We start from the raw sequence: 24366 nt of genomic DNA, 5'->3' as shown, positions 1-24366 counted from the left end.
CCCCCACCCCCCCCCCCGCCGCCGCCACCGTTTTATGAACTAACCAAGAGCGCCCTCCCTCTCCAGGCTTCTAATAACAATTCAATAGTAACATCCAAGGAAAATTAGAAAAAATAAAAAACTTGATAGCCAATATTTTATTTTGGTAATGAATTTATTCGTTGAATTTATTGATGAATTTATTTGTTCAGAATAAGATGAATGACCGGTTCTTTGCTAACTACATTGTCGTCCCGGGAGCTGATCTCTCTCCCTGACTCCTGCGTATCGCTTCTGTCTGTTGATCTCAGAAGGCTCTGTTAATCAGCCGTTCTCTCCCTTTGGAGGAAATCTTTAAGGAGATTTGAGTTGTGCTTTGTTTAGATGTATGAAAAAAGGTCAATGTGTCCATAATGCACGGTCAAGCAGAATCAGCAGACCTCTGGATCTCTCACAGAAAATCATAGTAACTGTCTAATTTGGGTACTTAAGTCGAGTGACTGAGAAGCTGATGTCTTGTTAGCAACTCAAAATAACCTTTTAAGAATGTAATTTACTGTTACTCATTTCAATAGACGTGTCGAAAGGACAGAATAAACACTCATCACTGACTGAAAGGTTGATTAGTTTAGATAAAGAGCCATAGATTAGTATGAATGATTAGGATGCATACTAATGGTATGCATCCTAAACTAAACCAAAACCTTATCTTCCATTAAGTGCTCCATGATCGACAGAGTGGCTGTAGTTTGAAACGCATTTCCACTTTGTGTAATGTTCTTTAATGGCCCAGCATTAGCACAGTGTGTGGCGTGTCATCAGGGTGCGTTCTGAGGAGGTGCTGGATCGGGCCAACAGTACATCATGAAAAAGCAGACACACAGTCAAGAGACACCAGCCCCTCAGTCAGCAGACTGTGATTAGTGTGTTGTTGGGTCACATCACGTCTCCTGTTCAGAGAGAACTGAGAGGCCACTCCAGACTATCAAACCGTTAACGACTCGATAAGCTCAGACGGGCGGCCCACTGCAAAACTTCTAGAAGATAAAACTGAATCAGATACTCTAAACAAACTCTTTTTTTGTTGCTCTAAACATGGAATGAGGGGAGCAGGGTGAGAATAGGACACATTTAGTCTGCCTCTATCAACGTCTCCTATATATATATATATATATATTCATCTCTGCGTCGCCGCGGCTACTTGGTGACTGCGTGGATGCCGGCCGCCAGGTAGCCCACGTTCCCGGATGTCACGCCGGCCATGGAGATGCGGCCGTCCTTGGTCATGTACACGGAGAACTCCTTGGTGAGACGCTCAACCTGACGGGAGAGAGGAGGTCCCCAAAGGTTAACATTCAGCAGGCTGAGAGGAGGTCCCCATTAGGTTAACATTCAGCAGGCTGAGAGGAGGTCCCCATTAGGTTGACATTCAGCAGGCTGAGAGGAGGTCCCCATTAGGTTAACATTCAGCAGGCTGAGAGGAGGTTCCCATTAGGTTAACATTCAGCAGGCTGAGGTCCAGAGCACGAGGAAAAAATCAAGTCGTTAAGATGTAACGTGAACCTCAAACTGCAAGACATACTGTACAACCTTGACATTTACATTGAGGGAATTTAGCAGACGCTTTTATCTAACAATATGTCGCTGTGGTACAGTAATAATGTTATAGAACCAAGTTCCAGGCACTTGGTTCTATAACATGAACCCCATACTGTACAACATGGACCCCATACTGTATGACATGGAGCTGGTTGGCTTGATGTTCTTGAGGTGAGGGTAAACCAGAAACCCTGTTTTGCCCCCAGGATGAGTATCGCCCCCTGAGCAGCCTCGTCAGGAGAAGATAAGCGGTGACCCAGGTCCAATGAGGGGGAACCGGCCCACAAAGCCTGACTCCTCACAAAGTGTTTGATCAGTTCAATCATTTGCATTATGTTTACAAATCAGCCTGGGAAGTAATCTGTCCCTTCCCCGTTTGCGGAGTGTGATCTGGGGAAATTTGATTACATCCTCAAGTCGTTGCACTCCGTCATCTGCAGACAATCAGAGGATGTTTACCAGGAAGAAGGCGGGGAAATATCAACAGTCGGTAGGCTTGACCAAATCACACCGGCTGGTGAGGATCGAATTACGGTGTCCTGACTGACTTTTTATGAGCAAAGTGAATCCTCTTCACTCCAATTAAAGTATAGAAATAACATGGGGTTATCCAGATTTACATTTATTATACATTGAGAAGTACGAACAATTCGTCCAACAATATAAATGTAATTGATGAATATACATACTGTATGTACATATGAATAATGTGTATAATGTACTTAATAAGGCAGTCAATGTACGCACTTATTGTATTTTGTAAGTCCTTGAACTTAATGTACACACTTAGTTTGTTTTACGTCGTGGTAGTTAAAAATAGTATTAAGCATCATGTATTAAGTATCTACTCCTAGCTATCTTTGTTGCATACGGGGAATATTGTTAACCTAGTGATTGTTAGTGCTTGGGACTTGGTTCTATGAACATCCTTACTGTACAGACAGAGATATATTGTTGTTTCTCTTTCTTCTGACAAATGTACTTATTGTTAATCGCTTTGGATAAAACTGACTGCTTAGCGCCCTGAATGTAAATGTAATGGTTTTTATGATGTTTTTATACTTCTGTATGAATATGACTATGTGACTGCAGGGGTAATGCAGGGGTTGACACTAAGGTTTCAAAAGCACTTGCCCATCGGGCAAGTACAGGTCATGTTCGACTTGCCCGAATGTAATGTTCACTTGTCCGAATTAAAATCAGAAACATGAACGGGCCTCTTTTTGCGAGAAACCTGGCCTAATTTGGGGAACTCAGAAAACTCATCCTAGCTCAATCTGAAGCTGAATGTTAGCTTCCACATAGTATGTGTTTAAACAATAACAAACTTCTTCTTTGTTTACTTATATACCAAATGGTCACATCGTGCCATGAAGTGATTTCAGTCCACCGTTGCAATCTATTAAAGCTGTCGCCCAGTTATATGTAGACCTGCATGCTTTCATCTGGATTTTATGCAAATGTAAATAGCTAAATGTCCAAGGTAGTAGCAAAGATATCTTTTTTTAACTTCCACGTTTCTTGTAAGTAACTAAATAATCACAATCACGTTTATAGTAGTATTGTCACGATACTGGATTTTCGTGACAAATCCAGTATCGTGACATACTGGATTGTATGTCACGTATTATACCTGGAAAAATATTGATATTCTATACCATTTTCCATACCAGGGGAAACTGTTTTTTTCAGAAAAGAACGTAACCAAAGTAAATAGAGTATATCTCCAAAACTGCTCGGGCTATAATATTACATCTTGGTGCCAATAGAAAGATTGTTGTGCAAGTGAAATATTCAATGTGGATACTTCTTTACGGCATAAGTGGAAGATTACATTTCGACCTGAAATAATTATCAGTTGGTCATTATCAGTTGGTATCACTGTCGTACTATGAGACACAAACAGGTAGATATCTTACCATTTTGACACTTGAAACCTCTATTTAAAGTTCAGGGCAAATATAATCGAATGACACCAAGCCAAACATTCGCAAATACACATATGGCCACTAGATTGCGCTGAAGAACATGTGTTCTGATTGAAGGCAATTTACCTTTTTCCTAAGAAACCTTCTCTTAAGTAATTTATTGTAAACACCATGTTTAGTTGCAAAATTTGTCCACTGGATTATCTGTTTATGGTGGTTTAATGAGATCAGATTCAACTTTGTGGACAAAATCACAAAGGTAAAATTTCATTTTTGGTTTTTAAAAGAAAAAGTTTTTTTCTTAAATTGTTATTTGTGAGTTTTAGTCCCAGAATGATATGGATTAGATTGTCGTAATTGGTGGAGGCTCAGCTTTCATATAATATCTAGTTTGTGCAGGTCCAATTTCATGGAAAAGATCCCAAATATTATTTTTAGTTGCCCCGGGCAAGCGGGCAACGGTTAGTGTCATCCCCTGCTAATGTTCCTCCTGAGCTGGGGGCTGAGGCCGTACCTGCTCAGGCTTGAGGCCGGTGAAGCAGAACATGCCGATCTGGTCGATGACGTGCTGCCAGTCGCGCGTGGAGCCCTCCTTCTTCAGTCCCGCCTCCAGCTGCTCCCTCATCTTGATGATGCGGTTTGCCATGCCATGGACCTCCCCCAGCCTGGGAGGAGAGCCGAGAGAGGGAGGAGAGGGGAGAGAGAGAAGGACAGAGAGAAAAGAGGAGAGAGGAGAAAAAAGATTTTTAAATATTGATATTATGTTATGAGAATAAAACAATTATATTATTTATCTATTTCTAATTCAATTATTAAAATAAATAAATAAATAAAGGCAGTGAGGAAGCAAAGCATAGAATCCGTTCTGGAACAACTCCACTAAAGAGTTGGAAGCACAAGCTCCCTCTCTGGACAGAGGGCAGAGGAGCGATGGTTCAGACACTAGGCTCACTGGTTTATTATTCTTGGATTATTTAGTAGTAAGTACTACGTACCACACGGAGAAGAGCTCTATAGAGTATAGCTCTATAGAGTACAGCTCTATAGCCTCTCTACGTAACACACAGAGTACCGCTCTATAGCCTCTCTACGTACCACACGGAGTACAGCTCTATAGAACACTCCTCTATAGAGTACCGCTCTATAGAGTACAGCTTTATAGCGTTTCTATGTACGACACAGAGTAGAGCTCTATAGAGTACAGTTCTATAGCCTCTCTACGTACCACACGGAGTAGAGCTCTATGGAGTAGAGCTCTATAGCCTCTCTACGTACCACACAGAGTAGAGCTCTATGGAGTAGAGCTCTATAGCCTCTCTACGTACCACACGGAGTAGAGCTCTATAGCCTCTCTACGTACCACACAGAGTAGAGCTCTATGGAGTAGAGCTCTATAGCCTCTCTACGTACCACACGGAGTAGAGCTCTATGGAGTAGAGCTCTATAGCCTCTCTACGTACCACACAGAGTAGAGCTCGGGCGTGTTGAGGATGGTGGAGGCGATGCGCGCTCCGTTCATGGGGGGGTTGGAGTAGATGGGCCGGATGAGGATCTTCAGCTGGGACTCGACCCGCTTAGCCTCCTCAGCGTCGTTGCAGACCACCGTGAAGCCCCCAACGCGCTCGCCTGGGGACCAACACACAACGATGTGTTACAATAGCTCAACTAAACATGGGTTTACATTGACGACATTGACTCGTTTGAGTTGGAGAAAGGCATACCAACATCAGCAATATTCAGGTTAATAATTATTTTATCAATTCAAATTACGCCTCAATGCTGTGTCTATATCAGGGGCCTTATTGGTTGTGAATTAAGTATCATGGCGGTGAATTTTAACTAATAATGGGATGAGAAATGTCAAACCATATCCACCATATCACCACTGAGGGGCAGTAAAGAGCAGGGAAAAGAGTCAGCGGCTGATAGGACCAACAGCCTTCCTGTGGCTGCTGTTCTGTTCCTGTGTGCAGCTTCACCTTGCAGTGATAATGATTCATTACCTGCAGGTGATACCTGATGAATCATACTGTCATACATACAGAATGCCATCTTATGAGCAGCATGCACCAAGCAAAGGCAATGCTCACCGTAGAGACCCATGTTCTTGGCGAAGGACTGGGACAGAACGATGTTGTGTCCCTGCTCGATGAAGTAGCGCACTGCCCAGGCGTCTTTGTCGATGTCGCCGCTGGCAAAGCCCTGATAGGCCATGTCGAAGAACACCAGCAGGTTCCTTTTCTGAATGGGCGAAGAGAAGGGCGAGGTTAAGGGAAGAAACTAACAGACCAAATCTTTGAGGTGTGAAACAAACGTGTTGAATAGCATCGAAGAGCAAACACTGGTAGATATTTAAAGGAGCACAGGGTTCAATTTAATTTACATTTAGGGCGCTTAGCAGACGTTTTTTTCCAAAGCATCTTACAATAAGTTGTCAGAAAAAGTGAAACCACAATATATCTGTCTGTACAGTAAGGATGTTCATAGAACCAAGTGCCAAGCACTAACATTAACTGGGTTAACCCATTCCCAGTATACAACAGAGACAGCTAGGATAAGAGGTCCAGCAGGTGAGCTCACCTTCACCAGGTCGGAGATCTCCTTCCACTGCTCGGGGCGGGGGTCCACACCGGTGGGGTTGTGGGCGCAGGCGTGCAACATGATCACGCTCTGCTCCGGGATTTTCTGTAGCACAAGCACATTTCTTTTTTCAGTCAAAACACACACACACACACACACACACACACACACAACGCCTCTGCCCAGCGCCCAGCCCCAGTATTGGCGCAGAGTGTGGCGGTCCTTACGGAGATATCCTCCAGCGCCCCGCTGTGGTCGAAGCCGCAGGTGGCCGGGTCGTAGTAGCGGTAGGCCTTCAGCGTCATGCCGGCGTCCTTGAAGATGGGGGTGTGGTTTCCCCAGGAGGGCTTGGGCAGGTACACGTCACGGGGGCCGCCGTGGAAACGAGACTGTGGCGGAAAAAGAGCAGAAGCGATGCTGAGGGGTTCGAAGCTAAACGCTTTGATGCTTGGGAGAAGGGAGAAGGAGGGGGAGGCAGAGGGAGGGAGAAGGGAAGTTGGAGGAGGGATGGGGGGGGGGAAGGGGAGGAGGGCGGGAAGGAGGGGGAGGGAGAGGAAGGGGGGAGGAAAGGGTGAGGAGGGATGGGGGAGAAGGGATGGGAGAGAAGGGTTGGGGAGGGGGGATGGGAGGAGGCCACGCTGTAAATGGACCACAACCACAGCGCCCTCTTACCAGGAAGTTGGCTCCGATGCGCAGAGATCCGGTTCCAGAGATGGTCTGAACCGTGATGTTCTGATGGGAAGAAGGAAGAATGGATCATTTTCTTGTCGCCCATCAAAAGGTTGATTTTGTATTGGTACAAATGTACATTACCCAGACTACCACATATTGTTGTAGTCATGTGACCTTGGGAACAAAGAGGCAGCCCTCCAATAGGAGCGGTACCGTCAGGCGCTCACCCGTCCGCTCTTCAGAACCTCGCTGTCCGCCCCCAGGGCCAGCTTGGCGCAGGACTTGTTGAAGTCGGCCAGCCCGGTGATGCCCAGATACTCCTTGTCCATCTGCTTGGCGGAGATCAGAGCCTCGGCCTGGGGAGAGAGGAGCCGCCCAGAGTTAGGACCTCAGTCAATACGTCCAGCTCATCCATCGGGCAAACATCGAGGTCAGTGACCTCTGAACTGAGGTTCATACACACATCGAGGAATAACCGGAACAGAGTCTGCTCAGACACAGGGGATGGATCACTTTGGGTCTCTTGTCTTTTGATGCATATTAAAGTAAGCCCGACGGCCCAATTCATAACTTGCATATAAATAACATTGTTTTATGAATCACACCTTTTCCATGACACCAGCCTTTGTTAATCACAACACTCAAGTTCCTGTAGAGAGTCAGGACTAGAGACGCGGTCCCACATGCAGACCTTGGTTGGTTTAGGTTTCCCTGACCTTCACTTTGCATCGTGTGAACCTTTGGCAGCATTTTGTTTCATAAGTCACGGTCCGCTGGTGTTATGGGTTGCTTGGTGTAAGCTAGCATACTCAGAACAAGCCCACACAACAGTGTGTGAATACACGGTTACAGCTTGTGTGTTGACAGAGGCTAAACACTAAATCCGGTAGCATTTAAGCTATAAAACACTTCGTCATTCGTATCACTCTTTTGGAATTCTGATCATAAATTTTTCAAGGTTGTAAAACAAGAATTGCATGGCTGTTATCATTCTTATGCGTGTCCTTGTGTGTCTGTCCTTGTGTGTCCGTGTGTGTGAGTGTGCATGAGTACATGCATGCGTGCGTGTACCTTGCGGACACAGCTGAGCACAAAGGGCTTGCCCTGGTCGTCGCGGTAGGCTCCCACTCCCAGGTTCATCTTCTTGGGGTTGGAGTCCTTCTTGAAGGCCTCGCTCACCCCCAGGATGGGGTCGGGGGGGCCCATCTGAACACCCCCCCACCAGGAGCTGAAAGGACAGGAGGGCTTGTGAGGTCATGACCTCTCGGACTGCTAACTCCCTACCACTGAACCGTTTGAAACGCCTCCCAGAGGGATGTGTTACGTAACGTTTGTAATCTACTTAAGGAGTTCAGAATAGGAAGTGAAAGCGTGATCGTCGATAACAGAACTAAAGGGTCCTAGGTATGCTAGGCTTTATATAACCTCCTCACCTTCTGAAAACACATAACTGCCACCACGCTTTTTTATCAAACAACAAAACTGGTTCAAACTGACTGGCTATTTAGATCGTGTTTGCAGTTGTAATTAGATGCTGCAAGGAACTAATGAAAGCAGGGACTTCTACTCTTCCAGTCTCGAGTTTGGTTCACACACCATGAAATAAAACATTAAGGGACCTGCAGGGAAGACATAATAATGTCATTGATAATTGGTTCATGATGTTTGGGCTTACCTTGTCCCCACAAGGACAAGTTTGGGGATTTGCTTTTAAAACAAAACCTTAAACAAAACCACAACACAGGGTGGAGCTGAACCCTGAATAAGGACAATACTTTGGACAATTATTCACTCAAGTCTTTGTTGAAATTCAAATCAACCTACTATAGCAACTGTAACAGAGTATTCACTTCCCCCTCACAGCCATTGGTTAAGAACAGGGGTGTGTGGAGGCGGAATTAGTGCAAAGGTCCAATAAAATTTGATTGCAGATCTGTTGTGAAACCTCACAGAGACCGTTTCACCTCAAAAGGAGCGCAGGTCTTGCCTGGCCATGTTGGCATCAGACAAAGGGAATTCATGACTTATTTCATGGATAGGCTCGTCATCCATTACACAAATACCAGGATCAGTACCATGGATTAGTGAACTTGTGGTGGTGACCTCTGAACCCTATTAGCCCTAACCCCTCCACAAAGGAACAGCCCTGTCTATTCTTTAACATGCTATAGTCAAGAACAACCTGATTACAACACACTTATTCGTTATTCATTCAAGTAAATGCTATTATTCCTACAGTAAATTTAGCTTAACACAGTGCAGTCAGTGTTATTTAGCTTAACACAGTGCAGTCAGTGTTATTTAACACTGGTATAAGGTATTTAGGCTCAGAGGAGTAGAGAAGGCCCCTGTGGCGCAGAGGAAAGGCTGTGGCTCCTGGCTGAAGCATGTACTGCAGCTACATACCGACCAGCTTTGGTTTCAGATGCTTTCGGACACTTGAAAGGTTGGAGCTAAACTTAGTAGTGGAGGGACGGAGCCGAGGTGGACACTTGATAATACAAGTGTACAATGTAAATGTAAATCACATTCCATATGATCAGCAGGAACAACCTCAGGAGCTGTTTAATATTGATAAGAAATGAGGGCTTTAAGTTTACAAACTATTGCATTATTTTTTCACTATTTTAACCTGGAAAGCTAGTACTATACTAATAGACTAGTACAATACTGAAGAGAAAGGTCTTTGGAGCAGTAATAACATTGAGTGACATGGAGACACAACCTTTGATCGTTTGACATTGTACAAACAACCAGGTCAACCAGTCAGCCCAACAGACTATCTATTGATAAAGCATAAAGTGGTTAGCTGGCTGCAGGTTTGAACTTCACATTCTGAGGAACTAAAGTAAACTATTTAGGCCTAGTGACATTCAGACTCATTGGTACTTCTGGTTAATCGGTCAATCATATCTGGTTAATTAATCCTCTACAATGGAGTGAACCGATTCAAAGTAATCGAAAGTGATGTGAAGGGAGACCTGACTAAGAAGATCAGAGCAGCCTGAACCATCTGCTAGTGATGGGAATGAGTTGCAGTAGTTAGCAATGAGCTAAACTGCGCTGCTAATCCAGCACTGTAGTACGAGAACATGGACCTCGGGGGACCCCCACTAATCTCCACCAAAGACCCCTAACGCACACACACACGCACGCACAGTACTTCTGTTTAGACAAAAAAAAATATGTTAGCCAATCACCGACCAGTCTTGCCGATTGGCCAACCAATGGGCTCGCCTGGCACCGGTAACGACGGAACGCCTCCAAGATCAATTCAAGGTTCATAAAAAGGAAAATTTTAATCAAAACGAAAGCTAACGCCATGTGTTAAATAATGAGTCACAGCCACACGCTGTGCGTCCAGGTTTCCCTGCATATCATCCTAGTGTAATCTGATATTAGGAGTGATGAGTGATGGCCCTGGTTGATGTTGGAGCCTCGGATTCACTACAGCCATAATCCTCTAGTGTTGGGAGTCGTCATTAAAATATGAATAACCTTCAAACATCATTACCGACACTCTATTCGTTCCTTTCCAGCCACAAAACACAAACCCTGACATGATAACCCGTCACGGCCCTTTCGGTCTGCGCCGAGCATCTGCTGCTGGCCTGGACGCGTTTGACCCCTGCGCGTCTCAGCACTTCCGCCCCGGTCCAGAGACCTCCTCACAACGGGAACGAGTCCGTGAGGAGGACCAGAGACCTCAACTGGGACCGGGTCTACGCGTAGGACAGGCCGGTGACGGTCACCTTGTAGTGTTCCTTGGTGTTCAACACCAACATCACCGACTTGTGTCAGTCTGCGCAGCCTGACCGCTACAGTGAGCCGCCAGAACCCGAGCATCACTCACCTGTTCCGGGTGGACAGAGACCCCAGCGCCGGGGAGAGGTTCCCCAGGCCAAAGATCACCTTGTTGCTCTTTAGGAGGGCCATTTCTGGGTAGGAGTTCGGATAAGTGCTGCTAAGTAAAGCGTGGACGATCACCACCAAGGACAGGGGCGGGGACAGCGGGATGACGTACTGACGTCAGGCGTACTGACGTCAAGGGAACGTGATGATGCCACAAAATACTCAATTGCAAGATAAGATTTATATATATATATAAATATATATGAGTGTTTTACTGGGCCTTACCTAATGAGAATACTTTGTATTTTGATAATTATTATAAAATATATGCATTTAGTTGATTTCGATTTTGTTGATAGATATATTTGTAGGTTAATTGTCATAAGGTATCTTCCATAAATTAAGTTATTCCCACCGAATCGGCCAGACAGCCTAGCTCTGGGAATCTGGTGGGCCTTCTGTCACCCATCAAGGCATGATTAGTGTGGTACCTGTTCTGTTCCAGACAAGGATGCTTGCGGTAGTGGGAAGCATGCCCATCATGTTTTGTGTAGGGCAAGAGTAGTGGTGCATGTACAGGTTATGTCCACTTGAGGTCAGTATTGTACCGAACAGAAGACGAGGCCCTTCTGGATCCGAATTATCTGACAGGGAGGGCTAATCCCCTCATTCCTATGGGGTGTGTAGGCCTATCTCACGAGACGTTGTACCTAATATTCCCTCAATCTCTTCTGGGTTTACATCAAATGCCCCAAAAACTGACGGACAGTGTGTGTGTGTGTGTGTGTGTGTGTGTGTGTGTGTGTGTGTGTGTGTGTGTGTGTGTGTGTGTGTGTGTGTGTGTGTGTGTGTGTGGAGGGGGCGAGTGTGTGGAGGTGGGGCGATTCTAGGGAGTGTGGGGGCCCTAGGCAGAGGATTGTTGACGGGGGGGGGGGGGGGGGGGGGTATGGAGCGATTGTTGACGGGGGGGTATGGAGCGATTGTTGACGGGGGGAGGGGCGGGGGGGGGTATGGAGCGATTTTTTTTTTTTTTTTTTTTGGCTCTAGGGGGCCCCCTAGTAGTGGCCCGGGGCCCCAAGCAATTGCGTGTGTGTGTGTGTGTGTGTGTGTGTGTGTGTGTGTGTGTGTGTGTGTGTGTGTGTGTGTGTGTGTGTGTGTGTGTGTGTGTGTGTGTGTCTAGTTATACAGTTGTTATAGTTGATAGTAATACTTCATAAAGCTATATCTGTTACATAACAAATATACATTATTTTGTGGAAGATGTGCTGTGTTTATTGAGTATTAATTATGGCTCTGTGGTATAAGTTTCCTATTTCCCCAGACTGTCCCTTATACTCTCCACAATGTATTCTTCATTTCCTTTTGTTACACGCAAACCTCCGAAAGGCCAATTATCCTCTGACGTTAAGACGCTTCATGAACGTGATTTCACGGTGAGGGATAGGAAACAGAATCAGCATGACACTGAGCTGGAGGAGAGGAGGAGGAGAAGAAAGGAGAAGTGAAGGTGGGGAGGAAGAGAGCTTCTAAGGCTGAGTGGCAGCAGCTCCTGGCCGGGAACAGACGACACCGTGGGCACATGGTCACGTTCCCTTTGTACTGATGTTGCTCAAACGTTTATTCTGCAACACATACATTTTCTATCCAGATATCCTAGCTCTCTCTCTCTCCCTAAGTGTGTGGGTGAATGCACATGTTTTTTGCGAGGGGAAAATATTTTTGCGTGAAACTATATTTCACGCATATTTACCAAGCTGAGAAGCAGCTTGGGAAATACTGTGACCGTATTCTCCCTCTCCCTCTTCTTTTTCATCTCTCTCTCTCTCTTTCTCTCTCTCTCTCCCTTTCCCTGTCTCTCTCTTTCGCTCACAGCCCTGTATACGTTTACAATCTCACGCTTTGAAGTCCATGACAAACAAAAAGGTTGTTATGAAATTGGACTGGAGCATCACCAAAATGCATCTACAGGTCTAGGTCATACAGCTACAGGTCTAGGTCATCATCTACAGGTCTAGGTCATACAGCTACAGGTCTAGGTCATACAGCTACAGGTCTAGGTCATCATCTACAGGTCTAGGTCATACAGCTACAGGTCTCCGTAGCAGCTCAATGTCATCTGAACGTCACCAGGAGTTAGGAGGAGAGAGGTTCACATGAAGCCTGTATCTCTGAAGGCCAGCCAGCATTCAGCGTCACTGTAGCCGAGCAGTCTGCAGTCCTGGGGTCTCTGAGCCTCTGAGAGGGAAGCAGTGAGTTTGTGTTGAACTTTTTTAAACCAAACCTTAACAGAATGTGTGAATATATAACATATTTAATCTGATGTGTGCTGGTTGATTACAGCGGTGCGTATGGTGTGTGTGTGTGTGTGTGTGTGTGTGTGTGTGTGTGTGTATGTGTGGTGGGTGGGTGGGTGCGCACACATGTGTGTAAGAGTGTTGTCGTGAGTGATTTCAATGAATCATTAAAGGGCCCATGCATAATTGATAACAGGTACGCCATCCCATGATGCCTGAGAGAACATTGCTGAAACACATTCATCATATATCCCAATGCTTTGACTTGAATACATATATTCCATGTTCATAGTACTGTCTTTTAGGCAGGGTGCTCTCTGCAGCCGCTGTGTATCTGTGGCCTTTAGGACTGAGTTGAGCCCCCCTCTCACCTCCAGCAGGTGACAGCAGTGAGGCCAAGCCCCGCCTCCTCTGAAGTCTTTCTTTGAGAGTGCCTTAGCGTCAGGGAGTCTCTCGCGGGCTCCTCAGTTTAATTGAAGGTGTGCTTTGGTTAAATGAGCTGGAATGTCAACACACCAGCCAATAAGCAACACAGGCTAATGGCTAGCATGGAGCTGGCTGGGGGGTTTGTGATGATAATAGAAACAAGGAGTGACACGTGTCTTTAGGTTTGTTTATTCATGACATTAGAAATGTCTTCCATAGAAGAGTACAATTGAATGCAAAAAATAAAAGATTATCTGGAACGCAAAAAGAGTTCAACAGTTAAATAAAAAAGGCATAACTACAACGAGGAGCAAAAGGTAGGTTTTATATTAAATATTTCACTATCCAACCACATGTAAATCAGAGAGGACTGCAGTACTAGGGAGGCAGCCAGGGGGGAGGGAGGTAGAGGGTTGTGTGTGTGTGTGTGTGTGTGTGTGTGTGTGTGTGTGTGTGTGTGTGTGTGTGTGTGTGTGTGTGTGTGTGTGTGTGTGTGTGTGTGTGTGTGTGTGTGTGTGCGCGTGTGTATGTGCATGTGTTTGTGTATGTGTTTGTGTGTATGTCTGTTTGTCTGTATGTGTATGTATGCATGTGCTCTGAGTAGCACATTCATTTGCAGTTTAAGTGGTTTAGGATCAAATGCATGCCATTGGTGCTGGTGGGGTTGGTGTGTGTGGGGGGATGGGGGGGGTCCTGTAGCAGCCAGGCTGAGAGCTCACAGCGTGGAATCCTTGCAGAGGACGATCTCCAGCTCGGTGCGGTACAGCTTGCCTTCGTCTGACAGGGCCATGATGCTGGCCTTGTAGCTCCCCAGCCCACCCGGGCCCACCTTCTGCAGCCACGGGGACAGGGAGGAGAGGGACAGGTTAACACACGGCCATCCGTCTGACCGGGGCTCAGACACACAGACGGAGAGGAGAGACACAGGTTAGCACACGGCCGTCGGCCTGACCTGTGCTCAGACAAAGACAGACACACAGGCCTTCCGTCTGACGGTGACACACTGTGCACTACGCTCAGTGTTGGTGTCTGTTACGATGAGCCTTGAACGTCTCTAGAGAACACCTTGTCCTTCATGAAAAAGACAAACGTTCTGTTCTTTCAATAGAAGGATTATGATATTTAGGAAGACACTGAGATCGGGCTCCATTACCATTTTCTTTTTGTCGCAGAGGTCCTTGAGCAAGGCATCCAGCTCCTGCTCATCGATGTAGCCGTTACCATCCTGGTGGGAAAAGGGCGAAGTGTGAGGTGAACTGGAGTGATTAGTCAGAGTCACGCTGTAGACTGTAGCTTGTAGAAGGTTGAGATTTGTCTTAGCTTACACGTTCAAATACCCCTTAATATTCACACTAGAATTAAGACTCAGGAACAGACCTTATCATAGAGGGTGAAGAGGCCGTTGAACTCCTTGGTGGTCAGCTTAATGTCCTGAAGACAGAGAAGGGTGAGAAACCAGGGGTTATTTCTAGAGAGTGGGACTCAGGCCCCGATCCAGCGGTGATATTAATCTATGGAGATTATAGTAACTGGGATTAGCGCTGAGTTTAATCCAGCACGAACAGACTAATCCCACATCTGAAAGGAATTGTTGATATTCCCTTGCAAGTTGGAAGTCCTGGGTACGTACAGAATACATATGGCAGCTTTACACAGAGGAGGACCTAAGTCAGCTCCCGAGGAAGGGGGAAGAGCAGAACCTCAAAGACTGCAGTACATTGTGAAAATATATAAAGTCACCCAATCGCTCTTTCTGCTTAAAATGTCTTCTTAAAACTCCTCTCACATCCATGATAGTTTTAAAGAGAAGTTGCAGTTTGCATCAAAAAAACGTCAACATAACAATACTAACAATAATATAATGGTGGCCCAATTTAAATGAGCAAAGCCATTTGGAACCTATGGCGAAAACAACTCTACGATCCCATAAGGCTGATCGTATGGTTCAGTAACACTGGATTCTAACGCGCACAGTGATTGATCCATAATCCCAACTGCTCCTAAAGAAACGGGGATGTGGATCTATAGAGCTGGCGTGTTGTTTGACCTCATGACCTCCCTGCACTAAAGACATGGGTCTTAAACCTATGATCCGTCTGGTAAGGGTCACAGTCTGACGCTCTCCCACTCATCAAGGGTTTTAATGGAACATTGGAAACACGTTTCGACAGACACTGTTTCAAACACAGACCTCGACCACCTCGAAAAGAATAATCCGGTAATCATAATAATCAAAACATCGTCTTGGTAAAAGGGTCGAGAGATATTTTTACTATATATAAAGTATACATCGGGTGTTTTGGTGTAGTTGCTTGATGTGATATCTTACTTGAAACTTCAGCAGGAAGTTTTCCTGAACAGGCAGAAGCCTAAGAGAAACAAAAAGAGGTTTGAACACGAAGCCACTGATTTCAAACCAGAAACACGAGAGAAACTCACTGTCCTGTGTATCAAATACTGATCCACATCTGTGCTGTGTATCACATACTGTCCTGTATCATATGCTGTCCAGTGTATCACATACTGTCCTGTTTATTATATACTGTCCTTTATCATATGCTGTCCTGTGTATCACATAGTGTCCTGTGTACAACATACTGTCCTGTGTATTATATACGGTCCTGTATCATATGCTGTCCTGTGTATCACATGCTGCCCTGTATCACATACTGTCCAGTATCACATACTGTCCTGTGTATCACATATTGTCCTTTGTATCACATACTGACCTTGCCATCTCAGAGAGTCCCAGCTTGCCATCACCATTAAGATCAAACATCTTTAGCTGAGGAACATGGAGAATATTTAGACAAGCAATTCGAGAGCACATTTAGATGTTTAATGTTCCAATTAGGTGAAACATGCAGTACGCCATATCCGACCTTAAGAGTGTATGTTGGACACATATTGAAGTTATTGCTGCTGGGTATTTTAAAGGCTTTATAAATGTGTTTGTTTAAAATAGACATCGATATGCATCCTTCACTTGTGTTCTGGTAGATCTGTGCTCAGTCGTACGTACGATGGTGGCTGTGTACTCGTTGAGCTTCTTGTCGTCGTAATGTCGGTTGGCTTTCTTCAGCAGGTCGGACAGGAAGCCCTGAGAGATAGAGACATGTTCTCAGTCACTCCATAGCTAATTAGTTGATCAAAACCAATCAGAAGTAGATGGTTTTTAATTAGCCTTTTAAAGAATGAACCAACACGAAATTGTAGTTTTTGTAAACAAATTCTGGAAGACAGATTAACCTGATAACGCACATTAAAACAACGACATTAGGTTCAGTCTGTGTTGGTTTACCTTCAGCTCATTGGACTCAATGTAGCCGCTGCGGTCGTTGTCATACAGTCTCCACGCCTGAGGAGGGGATTCGAGATGACATGTTAGTAGGTCAGATGTAGGCTAATTACCACATATGCTCCTGATCGCTGTACACAAGCTGCCTGATCAAAACGATAAACACTGACAATAGACCCAGGCTTGACACAGCATCATGAAACGTATCGTAATGTGGTTGGTTTTTTGATTACAATTTAATTTCATCCTATTATTATTTCTCTAACAACAATAAAAAATAACTTTATAGTCACATCCTGCTGCTTTCAACATTTTGCTGTTATCAGAAAATAACTGGAAATGTACTACAATTAATTAAAAATAGCACATTATGCACAGATAGTGTGAATTTAATATAATGAGATCATATAAGTCATATCATTCTTATTAACAATTAGGTAAGTGCTCCTCGACGCACACACACACACACACACACACACACACACACACACACACACACACACACACACACACACACACACACACACACACACACACACACACACACACACACACACACACACACACACACACAAACACACACACAAACACAAATACCCACACAAACACACCCAAACATAGAAAATACTCAATACTCACAGTCATAAACTCAGAGCTTGATCCGACATATTGCCTGAAACAGAGCAGGAAGTTTTCCTCGGTTGGCAGAATCGTAGCTAACTAGGAAAAAGGAATGGATAGAAAGAAGGATTAGACTACGCTCCCCAGATGATAAAAATGCTAATTTAATTAAATGAAACCATCTCTTCAAACATGGAATGTAAATCGATGGAAACTGCAATTGGTGCTATGTTACCTCTGACATTTCAATCCTCCCATCTTTGTTCTTGTCAAAATTTGCCATGAACTCCTTCATCTTCTCCTTGAAGACAACGTTTTTGGGGTCCTGGAATTTCAGCACATGCATGTTAATTTGCCCTCCCGATAACAAACCTCAACATGAAACCATCCCCTCCGTTTGTCTTCCACTGTTTGACAGACCTTCTCAGACCAGAGTTCATGTGACAGACCTTCGCAGGTCAGAGGTCATGGGGTCCCACTCACCACCGTTGCTCCGCCCCGTGCCTCCTCCAGCTCATGGAAGAAGCCCTCCAGCTCCGTCCCTTCGATGTAGCCGTTGCCTGTTGAGATGAGACACAGCCTCTTAGCCCCGTGACACAATACTCTCTGCACACAACGACCGAGGAGCACAGATGTCCATCGGCCTTCTGTATGCCTGATTAACCATGCATCATGTTTCTGTGTCTTTAGCTAAAAAAAAAGACTCTCTGTAAAATCTCGACTTTTCAAACAAATTTGAGCAAACGCATTGGGTCGAGCTAGCCTGGTCCTACCAGACTCTCGTACTACTCTTGTATCCTACTACTTGCACAGAGAATCTGGCCTCTCTCCATTGACAAACTTTTACTCACTAGAAGGCGGGTGGGTGTCTGTTGGAGTTTAAAACGATTGGATCTGCCCAGTGCCACTCTGGATCTGCCATAACCAATCGCTAACGTTTGACTACAACTCAAACTAGCGCAAAACCTCAGCATCATTGTTCTCAGCCACTCCCTCTGATTCGCTGATTGGACATCTCCATGGCGATCTGTCCAAAAAATGTCTTCCTACTTGGAGGGAGTGGATCTTCCTATCTTTCAAAAGGTGAATAAGACAATATTGCGAGCAGTGGGAGCACATGCAGCATTAAGGACGTGGTGTTGTGCCCTGGGGTGAAGTGGTGATCAAAGTGATGCTTATTAGGGCATCTCATCATCTGTGTCCCTCTGGAGGCTTCGTAGCAGGACGTCATATGACCTGCTGGGACCTTATCTCATCCAAAATGTCCTTTCTGCTACCAGTAGCTGTGGGGATTGTCCGATTATTTTACACTTTCTTAAAATCGCATTTCAATCTACCGCATTATCAGGCCCTGGCCTGTCCAGACGCTTTATCTCTTAATCCTCTCAGCCTATTGTGATCATTTTGACTCCCTAACCTCGACTCTCTCCAGGGTGATCGACAGATCACAATCTGGGCGTCGGTTTAGCAGAACTCCAGGAACAACTCGACCCCCTGTGTTAAATAACTGCTGATTCTGGACCCTCTGCTCCTAGGGGTTTCCCTGAGCCCTAGTATTCAGTTAAGAAGTGTCATGATGACTAGAGCAGGTTTTGAGCTATTTTATCAGTTCCTGTTTGATTTAGAGGCAGCATTACGCCCTTAAATATCTGGAGCCCAAACCTTCAAGAGAAGTTATCTGTGTGATCCAGACGCATTGTTAGGTAAAGACCAGCTAAAGCCAATGGTGAGCTGGGCACCATAGATCAGCCTCCTTGTGCCTCTCCACGGCAGAGAACAGCTGCGGTAGATTATCTCATCATTCAATTAGAGTTAACTGATCAAAATGACATCAAGTAAATCCCAATGTTAATGTGTCAGACATTTTGTTTGTGTGCATTAAGCAAATCAAAATTACAAACACATGCCTGGAACTAATCGGAATGATCTTTTGTCTGTGCTGAAAGGATGCGTCATTACAATGCTGCGCAATTAATGAGGCTGACGGACAGAGTGTTGATGCCCCGAGACAACAAACAGAATCATTGAGTCCTAATGATGTTGAGATACAATATATATAGATAGATATATATAGTATTTTTTTTATTGATATGGAGATGGAGTGAGGGCTATTAATCTAGAGATAAATCAATATTTATATACACGCCTTTCATTGTAATTCAGCACGGCCAACACAAGGAAGGGTAGAGCCTCCTCATCCTCCTCCAATCAGAATGCTGCTTTAGGGTTATGAAGGTGTTATTGTCACTGGTTCAGAGTGATGACTGCTTTACGGTTATGAATATGTTAATCTGACTGGTCCAGAGTGATGACTGCTTTAGGGTTATGAATGTGTCATTGCAACTGGTTGAGTGATGACTGCTTTAGGGTTATGAATGTGTTATTGTCACTGGTTCAGAGGGATGACTGCTTTAGGGTTATGAATGTGTTAATCTGACTGGTTCACTGCAGCAGTATACGATTAAGTTACAGAAGCCAGAGTCATTATGTGTGACCCTTGTTTCCTGAGAGAATGCAGAAACATCTTTCTGTATCCTCTTCTAAAAGGAAGGTCTGAGGAAGCCACTGTGGACCTCTTCCCCAGAGACCAGGGACCTGTTCCCCACAGACCAGGGACCTGTTCCCCAGAGACCAGGGACCTGTTCCCCAGAGACCAGTCCCTCACAGACCAGGGACCTGTTCCCCAGAGATCAGGGACCTGTTCCCCAGAGACCAGGGACCAGTTCCTCAGAGACCAGGGACCTGTTCTCCAGAGACCAGGGACCTGTTCCCCAGAGGCCAGGGACCAGTTCCCCAGAGACCAGGGACCTGTTCCCCAGAGACCAGGGACCTGTTCCCCAGGGACCTGTTCCCCAGAGACCCGGGACGCCCCAATGGGATGATGTTTCAGTCGGCCTCCAGAGTCCTGGCCGTGCCCATGCGGCTGCGCTGGTAGATTTAATGCCCGTGGAGACGGACATTAAAACCTCAGCATCTTTCAGCCAATTTCAGCGCCGCCCTGCAGGTCATCGGAGCCACTCGTCGAAAGGTCAATAGGAGTCCGCGAGAAGAGCATAATTTATCCGGCCATTCATCCATCCATTCAGCCATTCATCCATCCATCTATCCATGGTGACGACGCTCTAGGATTCATTCATTCATGCATCCATCCACCCATTGGGACATGCTCTAGAATTCATTCATTCATTCATGCTGCGTGCATTAAATCTACATTTTTTAACCTTGCAGGCCTCCGTCCTTCAGAGGAGACGTAAAGCTGAGGTCCTGACTCACTGAGGTCATAAAAGATCCCAGGGGGCACTTATCGCAAGGAGTAGGGGCTTTCCCGGGGTCATGGCTAAAACTACCCAACCAGGCTCATTCAATCGGGCCCCCTGATCATCCTCCTGTATAATTGGCTGACTCATTAATTCCCTCACTCCACCTCAAGCTGGTGTGTGGTGAGCGTTCTGGCGCAGATTGGCTGCCGTGCATCACCCAAGTGGGTGCAATACACTGGTGGTGGTGAGTGAGGTCCCCTTCACTGTAAAAAGCGTCTTTGAGTGTCTAGAAAAGCACTATATAAATTCAATCAGTTATTAGTTATTACTAACCCATCCAATAGTAGTAAATAGTAAGTATACTGATAGTAAGTATAGCCTACTCGGTTATGAAATCGTATAGGCTTTACTTGTGTTTCTTCCAATTAATAGATTTCAGTGTAATAATTGAAAGAATGTAAACAATATGAAAATAGTTTTCGACCTTTTCCAATTAATTATTAACAACTTTAAAATTAAGATACCGAGTTATTTAAATGCACTGTTAAATGCATTTAAATCACCTGCAATTTGGAAAAACGTTCGTCTCTAACGACAATCAAGAGTTATACCGCGCAAAAACATATTTTCTTTTATAAAGGTAACTTAAAATGTCCATAAATGCAGAAATATGACTGACCGTCTGCGTCGTAATGCTTCCAGATGTCGATGAACTGCGCCGCGGTGATCTCAGCCAGCTGGAGCTGAGGAGGCTGCTGCGTCTTGGTGGCCATCCTGAGTTTGTAGGTCCTTCCGTCGTACAGCGAGTTAACAGTCAACTTCCTCCGGTGCAGAACCTATTGAAACTGTCGGTCGCTCCTTGTTTGCAGAAGCTTTTAAACCCCCCGCGGCACCGTGCGGTTCACACGATGACCACAGGGGGCGCGCCCGTCAGAAGCCAATCAGTCTCCTGAGAAAGAGGCGGAGGAGGCTGGCAGGGTTTAATAGGCCGATGTGTTTCTATGTATTGAATGAAACCAATAGGAACCTCATTATTGGGTTCAGCCTGTCTTAATGAAGGTAAAGAAAGAAGCCCTCATTTTGACACTACATGCATGCACCCGGGCCGTGTTATTGATCAGATATCAGTCTGGAATACGGATGAGCCCGTCTCTCCGCTAATGTGTTCCCTGATCCATCGTGGTCCTCTCCAGCCGCCCACCCTCCATTAAGCAGCCCCCGGCGTTCCAAGAGCCCCCCCCCCACCCCCCCCCCCCCCCCCCCCAAACGGACCCTGTGCCCCGGACCACAGTCGGCGCGGGGGGGGGGGGGGAGCTCCATCTCTTATAGCTTCCTCCGGACGGGATATGCACACGTCCTATCTATCTCTGAGCCTTCTCTTCCTCTTCTCCCTCCTCCTCCTCCTACTCCTCCTCCTTCTTCTCCTCATCCTCCTCTTCCTCAACCTCCCTGTCCTCCTTCTCCTCCTCCTCCTCCTTCTCTTCCTCCTCCTCCTCCTCCTCTTACGCCTCTTTCTCAAATTAATCTTCATACTCCTCTCCTCTTCCTCCCCCTCCCCCTCCTCCTCTTCTTCCTCCTCCTCCTCCTCTTCCCCCCCCTCCTCCTCCTCCTCCTCTTCCCCCTCCTCCGTCTCCTCCCATATCGCCACTCTTCAGTTGCAGGAACATGCATGGCAGGGTGAGGGGGGGGCAGGAACCCATTGGGGGAGAGAGAGAGAGAGAGAGAGAGAGAGAGAGAGAGAGAGAGAGAGAGAGAGAGAGAGAGAGAGAGAGAGAGAGAGAGAGAGAGAGAGAGAGGCAGAAGGCATAGGAGGAAACCTTCTGGTGATTAGAGAGAAATGAAAAGACTGGAGAATAGAAAGATATCACTGAGCATAAATGTGTTGTTGTGTGTGTGCTTGAGTGTGTGTGTTTGTGTTTGTGTGTGTGAGTGAGTTTGTTCATGTGCTTGTGTGTGTTTGTTAGTGTGTGTGCTTGCAAGTGTGTTTGTGTGTTTGTTTCAGAGAGTTAGTGTGTGTCTGCGTATGTGTGTGCGTGAGTATGTGTGTGTGTGTATGTATGTTTGTATGTGTGTGTGTGTGTGTTAGTGTTGGTGTATGTGCGTGTGTGTGTGTGAGAGTGAGTGTGTGTCTGACTGAGAGTGAGTGTGTGTGCATGTGTGTGTGTGTGTGTGTGTGTGTGTGTGTGTGTGTGTGTGTGTGTGTGTGTGTGTGTGTGTGTGTGTGTCCGTGTGTGTGTGAGAGAGTCTGTGTGTCTGTGTATGTGCGCGTGTGCGTGACAAAGGACTGAAACTGTGGGAGTGATATTTATAGAACACCTCTGAAGTCGCACCAATGCAGGCTGAATGGAAGCGTTTATCTGAAGAGTGGCTCCCAGTGAGCACTCTCCTCCCAGCACTAGAGGTGCTGATGGGATTAATGGGGGAGCAGGAGGATGGGGGAGATAATGAGAAAATGGACAAAGGTCTGGAGAAAATGAAATGCTGTCACCAAACTCATGGCACGCATGCCTACTTACACCTACAGATACTCAAACAAACATACACAGACACACACACACACAGACACACAGACGCGTGCCTCCGCCCACACACACACTCAGGCGTTGCGGTGGGTACGTTAAAATGTGTTTCTCTGTTAACGCAAACCAAGGTTGTGCACATTGAGAGGCTCTAATGAGGAGTGTGGGCTCCATTCCTTTCCAGGGGTCCTTCATTCAGTCCGCTTAGTGCTCAAAGGCAGAAAATACCCTGCATCACTACACGCCACAGAGGATGTTCACAGCCCCCTGTCCAGCAGCCTGAAGCCCAGTGGAGTCTGAGGGGGTCAGCCGGAGAAAGGCTTCAGAGCACTTTGGGTCCATTTCACAAACGGACCGACAGAACGGCCTGTCCCGTTCAGCTTCTGGGTACCAGGTCCTTGGTGGTTCCTGATTTGGAATAGATGCCTCTATATTTACGACTTCTATACCTGTATGTGTGTAGTGTATAATAGAGCTTTATTTATACTGTATCTGATTCAAAACTAGATACTGAAGGTCATACTAGTGCTGTAGTTCTGTAAGAATATTAGGTTAATGTATGTATTGTATGTTGTTAGTGACTCTTTGTTCTCATTATGGAACACCTTGTCATTCTTAGAACTGTTTCCCCTCCTTCCTCAAGGTAAGAGATGGCTGCAACAGAAAGGTTTTGTTCATGCAAAAGAGAAGATGTGTGATGAGCAGCCTCAGTTCCCCGATGGAAAACCTCAGTTTGTGTGGAGGGCTGGAGGCTGCAGGGGATTCAATACGAATGTCAAATCTCTTTGATCATCGTTGTCAGTCAGTCAAACAAAAGACCAGACAATACTTTTCAGCTGCCATATTTGGACACACAGAAATAATGTTCCATAATGTATGTTCCATAATTTCAATATCTATATGCCCCCTTCACCAGGGTAAAACCACCTGTCCAGGGGCAGAAACCCGCTTTTGATTAAGCATCCATTAATGTGATATAATAACTGTAGGTGATGGTGCATTGTGAGCACTTCCTTTAATGAGGTTCTTTTGGCCGATGAAGGCCAGTGGACTGCGGCCAACCAAAGTCCAACGTTTCCTCCACCTCATCACTGTGGTCCTTTCAATATGATCAACCTGAAATGACAGAATTCCAAGCAAAACCAGTGCAACCACTAAACCTAGAGCTCAGTAGGAGGTTGGTCCAATTGTGTGTGTGTGTGTGTGTGTGTGTGTGTGTGTGTGTGTGTGTGTGTGTGTGTGTGTGTGTGTGTGTGTGTGTGTGTGTGTGTGTGTGTGTGTGCGTGTGTGTGCGTGTGTGTGCGTGCATGTGTATGTGAGTGTGTGTGTACATGTGTG

The 24366-nt window shown here is 45.7% G+C and overlaps 2 protein-coding genes across 3 annotated transcripts; both read right to left on the bottom strand.

Annotated features, from left to right (window-relative positions):
• Positions 1–135: 135 nt before the first annotated feature.
• Positions 136–10796, bottom strand: got2b (glutamic-oxaloacetic transaminase 2b, mitochondrial). The gene is made up of 10 exons (XM_030376284.1): positions 10612–10796; positions 7830–7986; positions 6986–7114; positions 6759–6818; positions 6314–6475; positions 6087–6191; positions 5597–5747; positions 4967–5132; positions 4021–4171; positions 136–1299 (listed from the first exon to the last, which is right to left on the bottom strand). The coding sequence occupies exons 1-10, from the start codon at positions 10692–10694 to the stop codon at positions 1177–1179; spliced, it is 1287 nt and encodes a 428-aa protein (XP_030232144.1). The 5' UTR covers positions 10695–10796; the 3' UTR covers positions 136–1176.
• Positions 10797–13503: 2707 nt separating this feature from the next.
• LOC115559303 (calretinin) lies at positions 13504–21406 on the bottom strand. 2 transcript variants are annotated; one of them, XM_030378113.1, is made up of 11 exons: positions 21189–21406; positions 17733–17809; positions 17485–17574; positions 17268–17348; positions 16632–16688; positions 16353–16430; positions 16060–16115; positions 15660–15699; positions 14708–14761; positions 14484–14555; positions 13504–14162 (listed from the first exon to the last, which is right to left on the bottom strand). In XM_030378113.1, the coding sequence occupies exons 1-11, from the start codon at positions 21280–21282 to the stop codon at positions 14046–14048; spliced, it is 816 nt and encodes a 271-aa protein (XP_030233973.1). In that variant the 5' UTR covers positions 21283–21406; the 3' UTR covers positions 13504–14045. The 2 variants fall into 2 exon arrangements, with proteins under 2 accessions (XP_030233973.1, XP_030233974.1); XM_030378114.1 differs by having other exon boundaries at positions 13504–14159.
• Between the last annotated feature and the right edge of the window lie 2960 nt (positions 21407–24366).

Source organism: Gadus morhua, chromosome 14 (genome assembly GCF_902167405.1).
Source record: "Gadus morhua chromosome 14, gadMor3.0, whole genome shotgun sequence".
In the NCBI taxonomy this organism is placed as follows: Eukaryota; Metazoa; Chordata; class Actinopteri; order Gadiformes; family Gadidae; genus Gadus; species Gadus morhua.
Note: the sequence above shows the minus strand (reverse complement) of the source record. Positions and strands in the feature narration are given on the sequence as shown.